At 35.8% G+C, this 13,059-nt stretch overlaps 2 protein-coding genes across 3 annotated transcripts in view; one reads left to right on the forward strand and one right to left on the reverse strand.

The window, feature by feature from the left end:
* LOC119523721 (zinc finger X-chromosomal protein) overlaps positions 1-13,059 on the forward strand; it is a 725,297-nt gene that overhangs the window by 487,060 nt on the left and 225,178 nt on the right. The gene's annotated exons all lie outside the window — the stretch shown is intronic.
* KLHL15 (kelch like family member 15) overlaps positions 1-13,059 on the reverse strand; it is a 34,154-nt gene that overhangs the window by 12,784 nt on the left and 8,311 nt on the right. For both annotated transcript variants that reach the window (XM_037822538.1, XM_037822540.1), the window contains one exon: positions 7,129-7,840. In XM_037822538.1, coding sequence (XP_037678466.1) covers positions 7,129-7,833 — 705 coding nt within the window. In that variant the 5' untranslated portion in view covers positions 7,834-7,840. The remainder of the gene's footprint in view (positions 1-7,128; positions 7,841-13,059) is intronic.

The raw sequence follows: 13,059 nt of genomic DNA on the forward strand, positions 1-13,059 counted from the left end.
ATGCCCAATACACTTATACTACACCAAAGGGAAAATAATGCCTTTTATTTATCCATCAGTCAGGTGGGAGAGGAACAGTCCCTGAACTCAGGTCCCCAGGTTAAGCAGACTTAAACACTGCTCGCATGTCCCTGTGTGACCTTGGACAAGCCTCCAGTTTAGGTATTTTCCCCTTTATAAAAGAAGTTAGTTGTATAAGCAGACCCCTCTCTGGCCCCTCTCACATCCAAAAAGGCTAATTTAATTCTCAGAATGGTGAGTGTAAGATATCATGTAGATGACTGAGTCCTGGAGGTCAGTTTTTATCATCCCTTCTCCACTGTGACCCAATCTTCTCAAAAGAAATATCCAGAAACAAAGCATTTACTCTCATGGAGCTTCACTTTAACATTAGTTCTAAAACTAACATATCTTTTGGGAACCACAGCTACATTTGATATAATTTCAATATTCAGTAAAATGTGGAGCAGTCTTTATATGTTGTATTGCAAAAGCACCTACCCTGGTATGAGAAGTCTTTATAAAATCATGCTAAAAACTAAAGCTTATACTGACTTATGTAAAACACAAAGCATCACCAAAAAAGCTAAGTGCAAAATATCCTTAATTAATCCCTAGGTCCTGAAAAATTGAGATAATGACCAGGGATAAGGCTATGAAAAAATCAGTTCATGCTAAACACAAATCCTTTCAGTAATACTATAATCATAGTCAAATACCAAATGGTAAAGACAAATTTGATAAGGATTTACCCATCCTCTTTTCTCCAAGTAGGCAAGAAGCTAAAATATTGAACTGAACCTTAGAAGTAAAGTGACCACGGTGGGAGGCGCCTCAGGACAACACTCTAATAATTAGAGTTTCACCACAACTTGGTTAGTCCCTCTATCTCTTCAACTTTCCCATAAAGTGAAAAATATTTAATTCAAAAATAAATGCACTTTAAAGTTGTGGTAATAAATGAATGAATGAATGAATGAATGAACTTAGAAAGCTTAATTTCCTACCAATTGTGGTACAATAGTAATAGAGTACTATTAGAAATTAAATAAACAGTGCATAAGCACTAAAAGGTAGAAGAGAATGTAATTTTTTAAAAAGATTTAAGGCCATCTTTTTATTATCTGATTACACTAGTATTCAGATGGTAAAACTAACTTCTAGAATTCACAATACATGGGGAGTTTTTCCTCCTATTTATGAAAATAATCTCTACTATGTAAATAACATTATTTATAAAAATGGTAAAGCAGAAGGAAAGCCAAATAAAAGACTTAATCATAAGACTAACTTCTGAAGATTCTTGAGCCATGTTTACCTATGACACACGGTGTTTTCTCAATAAATTTGAGAATTAAAATTTTAATCTGCTTCCTGAATAAACAGCCAATGAAAAATCAACTATAAAATCTTAAATGCAAAGCTGATCTAATGTGTGTTTTTTTATAGGATTTTAAATAGATTTTTTCCTTTCCCTTTTAAAAAAATGGAAGTTTTTATTATGATAATTTTAAAGATACTTTACATATTAATACAGTTTCTAAGGGGATCATTGGTATGCTGAGTCTTACCTTATGTATATTTATGACACTGAAGATGCCCTGGATTCAAAAATATTATGATATCATTAAAGAATCAACATATGGGTATTTTAATGAATAATTTAACAATTTTGCTAAAAAGATTTTTCCATACAAAAAAGTGAAGTATAATACGCATTTTGCCAAATATACATTTACTTCATAAAATGTTTTCAATAGCGCAATTGTTTTTTAAAAACCAAAAGACTAAAGAGAGCAAAGTTGAAACTATTTAAATCTTCACATCACTGAAATTCAGAACGACAAACGTCAGGCCTTATCTCTGCAAAGACTATCAGAGCTAGTAAAAAAACATGCCACGGGTATTTGCATAAGTAAAAACTGAAATTGTTGTCTAGTTTTAAAACTAGGAATCCACTATAGATAAAAAAAATGAATCAAACGAAGTCTTTAAAAACTACTTCAAAAGACAAGATCCTTCAAAAATTTATTTTCAGATTTCTTTGATTATTACAGTGAAAACCTCAGAATTATGCTTTCGCATCTTAAAAATTTCCCCACACCTTATACTTTTTCCAGTGCCATTAAATTAGGCTATAAGGTTTCATTCGTGTGAACACATTAGAATTTTCACAACTCTAACAACTTCTAAAAGACGCAGGCTGAGCCACAGGTTAACTGCATGCTTCCCGCATCTGACAGCTGCACTAAGGCGCCCCTGGACCAGGAAGCAAGCAGACCTGGGTTCCAGTCTGGATGGTGCCATTTGTTCTGTGATAAGATTCCTAGCCTTTCTGAGCCTGTTTTCTTATCTGTAAAATGGAGATAACATGTAAACTCTACTTATGTAGACAGCATTCAGTGCATACCTGGCATATATATGTGTATATGTATATATATATATATATATATATATATATATATATATATATATAGCAATAAATACTATCACTGCCTCTAAAACACTCACTGAGGAAATGTGGAAGCCTTGGTCTTGATAATGGTCCCAGAAAGTACTCAAAGAGTTAAGACAATCTGTTTTCAGCTGATGAGAAAGTCCAGTAGAGGACTAGGGAAAAAGATAATGCCAAAGAATAAACCCAAAGATTTCAGCACAGCTACAGGTCCCTACAATCAGTGGGGGCTCTTCCCCAGGAAGAGGCAGAACACCCCCTTCCCCTTACTCTGAAGCCACTGTTCAGATCTGATCATTACCACCAAAGGAAGAATTAAAACCTCCATGGGTTCCTTCACCAAACTTTGTATAGAAGCTCTGTACAAGGCTTCTACATTTCTTTTTACAGAAATGTAAGAATATGTATGCATATGCAGAGAGTTTCTAATGAACAACTTAGTTCCTGAACTTCTAGAGCAGCGCTGTGCAATAGAAATATAACCTGAGCCACACATACGAGCCAAAGGTGTAATTTTTAATTAAAAAGGTAAAACTGAATGTAATAATATCTTTTATTTAACCCAATACTGTAATTGCAACACATAATCAATATAATAAAGTAATTTACATCCTTTTTGTCATTTCAGTCTTTGAAATCTCAACTCAGAATACCCATATTTCAAGTTTTCAATAGCCACAAGTGGTAACCATATTGGACAGCGCAGTTCCAGAGTCAATAGATACGCACTAACTAATAACCTTTCAATTTTAATACTTTAGCTAGTTTTAATCCCAACAAACAGAAATGAAAGGACTCTAAATAAAAAAAGGGGGAGGGAATCTTGGATCTTATAAATCTAAAAGAAACATACACAGAACAGTGTGAATAAAATGCTTGATTTTAGCCACGACTGAGCTACTTAGCTTCTTAACACAAAGAAGTTTGAAATTCGATCAAAGAGTTGCTATATTGTTTTCCAAGTTTTCCTCTGCCACTATAACAATACTTCTATAATTGTTCCTAAAATGCCTTAGTTATCTCATAGCAATAGAAAGATGTGAAAAAAAAAGCATATGTGCTCACAGGAAACAAAAGGAATAGAGGAAAAGGAACTAAGTTAACACCAACACAAGGAAGTACTCAGATAAATCCAGAATGTGGGACACTGTGAGATGGCTGGTCATCTGGTCTTTTCTGAAAAAAGGTGGAGGATTGCACTAGACTAAGAAAGACTAAATAGACATGGTAACTAAAAGCAATACATAAACCTTGAGTGGATTTTGGTGCATTTTGGGGACAACTGGGAAAATCTGAACATGGACTAGCTATTAGATAATATCGGGTCTTATTGTTAATTTTCCTACATGGTATGGCAGTGTAGTTAGGTAGGAAAAAGTCTGTATCTTTAGGAGAGGCATGCTTAAGTATTTAAGGGTAAGGTATCATGTTTGCAACTTATTTTCAAAGGTTCAGAAAAGAAAAAAAATCTATTTAAAGCAAATATGGCAAAATGTTAGTAATGGTTCTTGAATCTAGGTAATAGCTATAGTTATACTATTCTTTCAACTTTTTCTACCTTTGAACATCCTCATGATAAATGTAAAAGAGAGACAATTACAGATTGAGAGATATATATGTGCTGTGTGAACCCTGTTTAAATCCTGGTTCATGAAAAACAGCTAAAAAAGATCTCTTGGGACAATTGAGAAAATCATAAAATGGATTGGATATTACATGACATTAAGGAATTATTGTTAATTTTCTTAGTGTGACAATGGTATTATGGTTATATGTAGGAGAATATCCTCAGTCTTGGGAGATGAGACACTTGCTGAAATATTTAGGGGTGAAGTGTCATACTGTCTACAACTCTTTAAAATGGCTTAACAAGAAACAAAACAAATTATACATACATACACACCATCTACCTGTTAGCTTGCTAAAGTAAATATGGCAAAATGTTAACAACTAGTAACCTATGTGGAAGTATCTGGGTGGTCATTCTACTATCCTTTCAATGTTTAGAAAATCCCATAATAGAAAAATTTTTTTTAAATTTAAGGCTAAAAATAAAAAGTATGAATCAAAATTCCATTTTTCTAAATTTCAGCAAATAGAATAAAACCACAACTGAAAACTGCCTCCACTTTTCTCTGGTAGATTCCCTCACTGAAAAAGGACCAGCAAAGATGAAACATGTCTTTATGTTACAGTGCACTCTCTGGTGCTGTGCATATGTAGTGGATAATAAGATGTCCTTGTTTGAGACCTGCAGTGAGCTGGGTACAGGAAAAAAAGATGGGCCCTGTTTTCAAGGAGTTCAAAATAGTATGGTGTAAATTAGTCTTAATTCTCTCCTTTCCCAATCAAATTTTCTATTTTTTTTTAAGTTGGTTTCTAAAGTTTTGTTTCTAGAGATGATCTATAAGGCAAGCCCCAAATCTGCCTAACTCAGTGTTTTCTCAGTACTTAGAAAGCCATGGACTCCTTTGATAAACATTACAATCTCACACACCACTAGGGCAAGAATACTTTCCGCCATACTTATCTTACCAGGATTACTAAAAACTGAACTATTTATATTACATTACAAAAAAATTGAAAAATTTCTCTGTGGCTACATCTTTATTAAGTTTTCCTAAGAAATTAACTCAAGAAGGAAGCCTTGACAACATTTTTATTCTGATGACCCAATCAATACCTGGCCAATGGGCAATAAACACTCCTGATGCCGTATATGCAAAAGCGATCTATTGGACATACCAGCATTATTTTATACAATTTAAAAAATTACTCAATAGTATTCACTTTCAGCCACTGTTGCTGTCTTCTACCTTAATCTGATGATTGGAATATAAAAAGGCTCTGCCGGATCAGCACTTAAAAAACATTCACAGCTATCAATGATCTATCATATTGTCCCACAAAAGGGGAAATATTACTTTCTATTCCACGAGTACTTCCATCTAGACTGAAGCTGCAGGGTTTTTGTTTGTTTTGGTAGCAGGAAAGCACTTGAATTAAATATATAAAGACAAAACAGGGCTCCCCAGGGAAAGAGAGCAATAAAAACAATAGTAAGAAAAAAAAATCAAAACATCAGGTACAAATGATTTACATAGCGGATGTGGGGCTGATTATCACTGAACAAAGAATAATTAAGAAATGTATTCTTAGATTGAGACAGTGATCAAACGAGAGGGAGGAGTAGCAACAGACAAAGGATTATGAATACTGAATCTTTATATAAATTTTTTTTTAGTCTCTAGGGTATTAGAACTGGAAGAAAATAACCGAAATGGTGGAACTGTAACCCGTAACATTCTTTGAAATTTTCTCTATAACTACTTGTTAAATTGTACTTTTGAAAGTCATCACTTTTTTGTATATGTTATATTGCACAATAAGGAAAAAACTGAAATTGTGGAACTGTAACCCCTAAGATCCTTTGAAGTTTGCTCTATAACTACTTGTTAAATCATACTTCGAAAGTTATCACTTTTATGTGTACATTTCACAATAAAAAAAAACACTTAAAGAAAAGAAATATATTCTTTAGTTTCAATTACTTCTGTCAAATCAATACATCGCTAGAATAAAGATAAAATCCCATAAAACTGAGTTCTCTATGGAAAATATAAGTTGACATTTCACAGCATTTCTGGGTGGGGGGCGCATGCCAAGCTGCTGGGTTTTATTCAAAGGCGCAACCCTCCTCTACAGATATTATATTTTTATCACCAGGACTGGTAACTAAAGCTGAGGAACTGTTTAACATAAAGGGTGTCTACCAAAGCTTTAAATGTGCTTTCTAGAAAGAAGAAAAGATGTAAGAGGTAAACAGAGCCCCAGAGGTAACCATGTGATTAGAAACCAATTAAGTTAAGCAATTACTGAAACTGCTTTCTCTCCTTTGGGCAAGAAAGGATCACAAGTGAAACTGATACAAAACTGAAAATGCTTACATGTAAAAAGGCCAAGGCTGTCTTGGAGAAACACTATTTTTAAGACAGCAGAACTATGAAAATGGTAAAATATGTACCGGGATGTCTGATCAGTGTAGACAAAAGATTTACAGTCTATTGGTTTAGAAAGGCCAAACCATGTTTTCAGACACATAAAATATGTTTTCACAATCAAATTTAGTTAGTATTCACATGAAATGGGAGGAAAAACAGAACTAGGGTGAAAGTGGGAAGAAAAATCACTACTAGTGCCTACTGATTTTCAAGAGCTAGTTTATATATCCTTACTACATTTTAGAGGAATAAGAAACTGTATTAATGTACATCATTCAGAACTATAAACCTCTTCTCAACTCCAATTTCAGCATGTATTATTCAAATTCGTTTTTACAAAAAAGAGAGCTAGTCTGACCTGGTTCAAATTTAATTACTTTGTGAAAAGAAAAGCTGAAGCAAACTTGTAATATTTTGGGTTAATTACCCTTCAACTTTAAAAGTACTTGAAAATGAAACTATGCTACTACCTACCTGGTTCATCTTTCACCCACAAAATGTGTTTTTAAAAACTTAAATGCACAAACTACAACAAAGTAGGCTTCTTATACATGAACTATTTTTATGAACTATGCATTCTCTTTTTGGCTCCTGACCAGTCTGGGAATCTTATCAAGACATATTGCCTTAACTAAATGATGAGTCCTGTCTATTGCTTTCAAATGCACCAACCTTCTCAAAAACACTGGATGGTGTCATCAAACAAAACCTGATGTTCTGAATGATGGTATCGGTATGTCTCCAGCGTCTTCTATCATGCCGCAGCCAAGACTGCACAGCCTCGTACAGCTCTATCTCTGGGAACCTGCTCAGATGATCATTATCCAAATAAGACATGAGCTTCTCAAAGCTTAGATAAGACAGGAAGTCAGGCCTGGACATGAGTGGCACAAAGTTGTCTAGCAGAAAGGCGTCCAGCTTCTCCCTGACTCCCTCGATGTTTACACCGAAATCATCTAAGAGTCTCATAATTTCTGCGCAATTTTCTAAGCAGATTTTCGCTAATAGAAAAGAGCAGCAGAACTTCACCACTTCTATAAGTTGGACATACATGGCAGCCTGAAGAATCTCATGAACAGTATTCATACTCAGTTCTATGGTTCCATAGTACATAAACTGCAGAACATGGCTGAAACCTGTAGCAGTAAGACCTTTTAAATGAATTTTGTCCTGATCTCGCTCCCTCATGTCAGCAGTAAACATTATCCTGAAGTAATCACTCTGGGTGGCCAGGAGTGCTTTATGGGCCTGGAACTGATGATCTTCAATGACCAGAGTAACATCAAGAAGCAATCCTTCCTCGTACAGTGCTCTGAATCCAGCAGAGACACTGGTGTCATGAATGGAGGAAGAGAATCCTTCCACGTCCCCTGCCATGAATCACCTGGAAAAAAGGTAATCAAAGAAAACTGTGTTAATCATTTCCATGCATTCTGAAGACACGATTAACTTAGTGCTTAAACAATTTTTATAATTATCTCAGTTCCACTGCCTAAGTCCTAAATGTACAAGCCCTCTGGGAGAAGACAACATAAAGGTTTGCAGACTAACATTTTTCGCTTCCCTATCTGGGGGAAAAATCTATTAAATGTCTATCGAACAATGGTAAATTGTTAGTTTATAAACCATATATACTTATTCTACTGATTTTAAACCATTCATGAAATATACTTAAACATGACCCCAAACTAGCAACACAAAACGTATTTCACAGTCAAATACTAAATTATGAGAAAAGGAGACAAAAAATAAATTAAACCACACTGCTGACACCTAGAAAACTTCTTCTAGAAATTTGTCCAAAGAAAACAATCAGATAAATATTCAAAACTGTTCATACATGAGGTTTTTTTCTTCAAAGCTTTATAATAAAAGTTGGAAGCATTAAATAGTCCAACAATAGATTATTAAATAAATATGGTACAGTCCTATAATGGACTGTTAAAAACGATGGCAATAATCTACCTCTTATAACAAAGCATATTTATTAGATATTGTTATATGAGAAAAGGCGACTGCAGTACACCAAGTATATTTTCAAAAACACATTTATATGAGAAAAAGTCTGGAGGAATATATACCAAAATGATGTCTCTAGGTAATGGGATTTCAGGAGATTTTTCCTGAAAAATCTTTTTACTTACCCCATTAACGTTACTTTTAAAAGCAGTGATTGTGTATTACTTTATATATTTAAAATTAAACCATATATTTATCTATCAGAGAAATAAAGCTAAGAGAGTGGAGTCTCTTAAGTAAAGCAAAATAAAGTAATTCAGTCTATTAGACTGTTTATAAAGCAATTTTCTTCTTTTCACACAAATCCCACCCCCCCACCCTAGACCATCTATCCTCTCTCAACTCATCTTCACACAGCTACCAGCTTCCTCCCCAATGACCCACCCTCCCATTCTCCAATTCCCTCCCAACCCTTTCCACTGTGCCCTGTGGAACCTTTCTCCAATGTAAACAAACTCCCTACATGCTCATGTTGGACACAGAAAGATCCCTCCACTCCCTGATTTAAATAGTTTTCCTCAAAGATGCAGCTTCCAGGCCTCCTGCCTCCTACCCCTATCTCCAGCCTCACCCACCTAGGGGAAAAAAAATCCTCTTCTGTAGCTTACAGACCTACCCTCTAACTTTCTCTTAGCTTTCTATTTTCTAAAACTTGCCCTTTTGTTCAGATAAAAACCCATCTTTTATTCCTCCTTATCACTTATCCTATACAGACCTCCTGATCGCTCTCTCCCACATTCTTTGACAGCTTTGGCACCCGGCTAATAGTCATCTTTGCCTCTTCAATGTTCTCATAAGATCACCCGTCCAAAACCCAAGAATCAAAGTTCCCTAACCTTGACTCCCCCCCGCTCCCCGCCACCAATGTTGACTTCTGAACTTTCCCTCTTACTCCAATTCAAAACCCTACTCCCAAACTCCTTGCCATGATCCAAAACTGGTCTATATCTGAAATCTTAACTACCAACTTCCTGCTCTGTGGCTTACCCCCTTCCTCCTCTCTTTTCACTTGCTCTATCATCTAACTCTGTCCCTCTCCAAAGTAAACCATCTGGAATTTGAGAGCAACGACTCTCTCTCCAGGGCCTGCACTTCCCTTACCCCTTTGCCTGTCTTCCATAACTGCCCTAACCCAAAAGTAAGTTGACCGGTATTATTACAAACTTATGGTCCTTTAATCTCGGGTAGACCTTCAGAGCCTCTGGGCATTTTTTTTCCTTTCAGTAGTCATAAGGGCATTCCCTGCTGATAAACACTGATGCACAATGAGAAATGTTCCAAAACTGAGGACAAGTCTCTGGGATATTGCAGCAGTTTTTAAAGCATTATCTAGAACACCTTGAACCTCACGACTTGGGAGTCACGGATTTGAGTTATTTGGTGAAACAATATCCACCAACTGTGCCAGCCTAGAAGTGGGCAATCAAAGGATGTGGCAGCCAACATCTATGGCTCTGAACACTGTTGGTGATAATGCTGGGACCCAATCTCCTAAATTCTTTCCTTTCCCTGGTTGAGTCTTTGGATGGACATTATAGCAACTGGCACCACAGTCAACTGCAGTCACATGCTCTATCTCCTTCATCAGGGAGGCTGTCACTGCCAATCTCACCACTCTAATTACCAATGCCTCCTCCATTACTTAATAGAAGGAGAAGCACTTACAAGTGCCAGGCACTATATGGTAGGTGTGTAGGTATATGCTTTTCAGGAATGCCCTTTGTATCTTGGATTTGGTAGAGCCCTTATTAACTGAGAGGAAAAGGCAGATTCCAGAGCGGCTGAAAGCACCACTTCTCCACACTTGTGAGTAGGTTATCTCTAGTTTTTACTATTTTGTTTCATCAACATGTTGACATATTAACCCATTTACTCAGCAGTTATCCCAGTCTGAGATTATCTTAAAAAAAAAAAAAAAATGTTAATAAGTAAGAAAAAAGTCTGAAAGGAAAATACAACAAAATGTTTAAAATGGCTATCTTTGGATGGTAGAGTATCAGGTGGCTTTACTTTTTTATCTGCAATGAAAGTGCATCATTGTTTTTTCTAGAGTCCCTAATTGCCAAATCCAAGTTACATTCTAGTCCCTTTTTCTCTGGATTCTTCTGCAACATAATTTACTTCCTTGGCTTATTTTCTCACCTTTCATGACACCATTTTCTCCTCATTCTCTTCCTGTTCTTGGACTGTTCATTTCTCAATCTCCTTCCTGAGTTTATTTTTCTTGAGCTACCGCTTAAACATTGGTGTTCCCCCGAGTTCTGTTCTTGCCCCTTTTCTTACCATCTAAACAACGTGGTCTCTTTAAGTGATCTCATCTATACCCACTGTGACAATCTCTATCAAATCTCTCTCCTTACTCCAGTCCTATATATTGAGTTGCCTATCAGACATTCCTTCTGGATACCCCTTAGGGATCTCAAAATCCACGTCTAAAACAGAATTATCATTCTACCCTCCACCCAATCAGTTCTTTTGTATTCCCCTTCTGATCAAGAGGCATTCTAGGTATAGAGACTTCCATTTGTCCCTAATCTGACTTTAAGTCCTATTGCTTATAACAGATAATATGTTCACTTATCCAAGACAGCATAGTATGCACAAGAAGAAATTAGTATCAAATTTGTATTATTACTCCATTAATCAAAAAACAATCCATGGGGGGAAAAAAGAAAAATCCACGGAAAGATTTAGGTGATCTTTTTCTGCTTTTATTTTTATTTTGGAGTCAGGAAAAGGTTCAAAAATTGATTCTGGTGATGAATGCACAACTGTATGATGACTGTAGGGTGTGTGAATATATCTCAATTAAACTGTATTTTTTTAAAAAAGTAAATGAACAATGGGGGGAGGAGGGGAATGGGATGTTTTGGATGTTCTTTTTTATTTTAATTTCATTTTATTTTTTGGAGTAATGAAAATGTTCAAAGTTTGATTGTGGTGGTGTGCCAGTTTGAATGTATTGTGTCCCCCAAACGCCATTATCTTTGATGTAGTCTTGTGGGGCAGACGTTTTTGGTGCTGATTAGATTTGCTTGGAATGTGCCCCACCCAGCTGTGGGTGATGACTCTGATGAGATATTCCCATGGAGGCATGGCCCCACCCATTCAGGGTGGGCCTTGATCAGTGGAGCCATATAAATGAGCTGACTCAAAGAGAAGGAACTCAATGTGGCATTAGCAAACTAGAACAGGTGGTGAAGGCACAACTATATGAAGATATTGTAAAAAACTGCACTTTGAATGACTGTATGCTATGTGATTATATCTCAATAAAATTGCATTAAAAAACAATCCATGGGAACTCTGTATTATCTGCATGAATTCTTCTATAAACCTACAACTTCTCTAATAAAAAAATTATAGTAAAAAAGTGATCTACTTTCATTTTATTTCAATCATAGACAAGACGGCTGTCTATAATACAGAAAATAAATTAAAACCTATTTTAGACACTGTAATCAGTGCTTGATGGAACTACTTTACTAACACATTCAAGATTAAAGTAAGCTATTCATTTGGTCTTGTTTATCTGAATTATTTTTAAAGGTAAAATTAACAAGCTTTGAATCTTCCAAGTGATAGATGGCATATGTACACAAATATGTACTGGGAACAAAAAGAACACCACACAGTATAGTGTTCTGATTAATCAAGCATTCTGGTTAGTAGATGGCTATCAACATCACACTAATTATCAATTTTCAAAATAATTAGGAAAAAACACAACAAATCAAACTAGATAAAATTTCTGATATTTTATTTTCTTTCTCAAGGTTGTCATGGACACCAATTATCAGTCTGACTGTCAAGAAACATTGGTCACACATAACGGAGATTCAGTAATAGAAGGCTGAACATTAGCGTTCAGATATTTGAGAGTAGGACTGCTTTGTGTTTCATTAATCTGTTATTTTGACAGTGCCTAAAACACCATATATCTCACTTCTTGTCAAAGCAACCCTCTCTATTCAACAGTTATCACAGACATCTGAAAACATCTCCAACAGCTAATATTCACCTTTCTGAAAAATGCTACATCTAAAGGAAATTTTAAAAAGGAGAAACTAGGCGAGTGAGAGAGAGAGAGAGAGAGAGAGAGAGAGAGAGAGAGAGAGAGAGAGAGAGAGAGAGAGAGAAGAGAAGAGAAGAGAAGAGAAAGAGAAAGAAAGAGAAAGAAAGAAAGAAAGAAAGAAAGAAAGAAAGAAAGAAAGAAAGAAAGAAAGAAAGAAAGAAAAAGGGAAGCAGTTCAGGTTCAGATACTTACTATGGTGGAAACATCATAAGGCAAAGAAGCAAGGGGAAAAAAAAAGGGAAACAATAAGTAAAAAAGACCCCAAAGATGTAAGGACAGCTCCTGCTTGAGTGCCCACCTGCTCTTCTCTGGACTCCCAGCCCACCAAGATAGATTCCTAGCAGGCAGGCTTCCACTGTGATCCTGTCACCAGTCACATATGCTCAGACTAGGTGGGAAATATGAATCACAACGAACACCCTTTTATCAACAATTTAGAAATGGGGAGGGGAGAGAAAGGGAGACATGCACTGACTCTGCCTAACTGAAACTGGAACACGTCAAAGAGC

Source organism: Choloepus didactylus, chromosome X (assembly GCF_015220235.1).
Source record: "Choloepus didactylus isolate mChoDid1 chromosome X, mChoDid1.pri, whole genome shotgun sequence".
NCBI classification, from domain to species: Eukaryota; Metazoa; Chordata; class Mammalia; order Pilosa; family Megalonychidae; genus Choloepus; species Choloepus didactylus.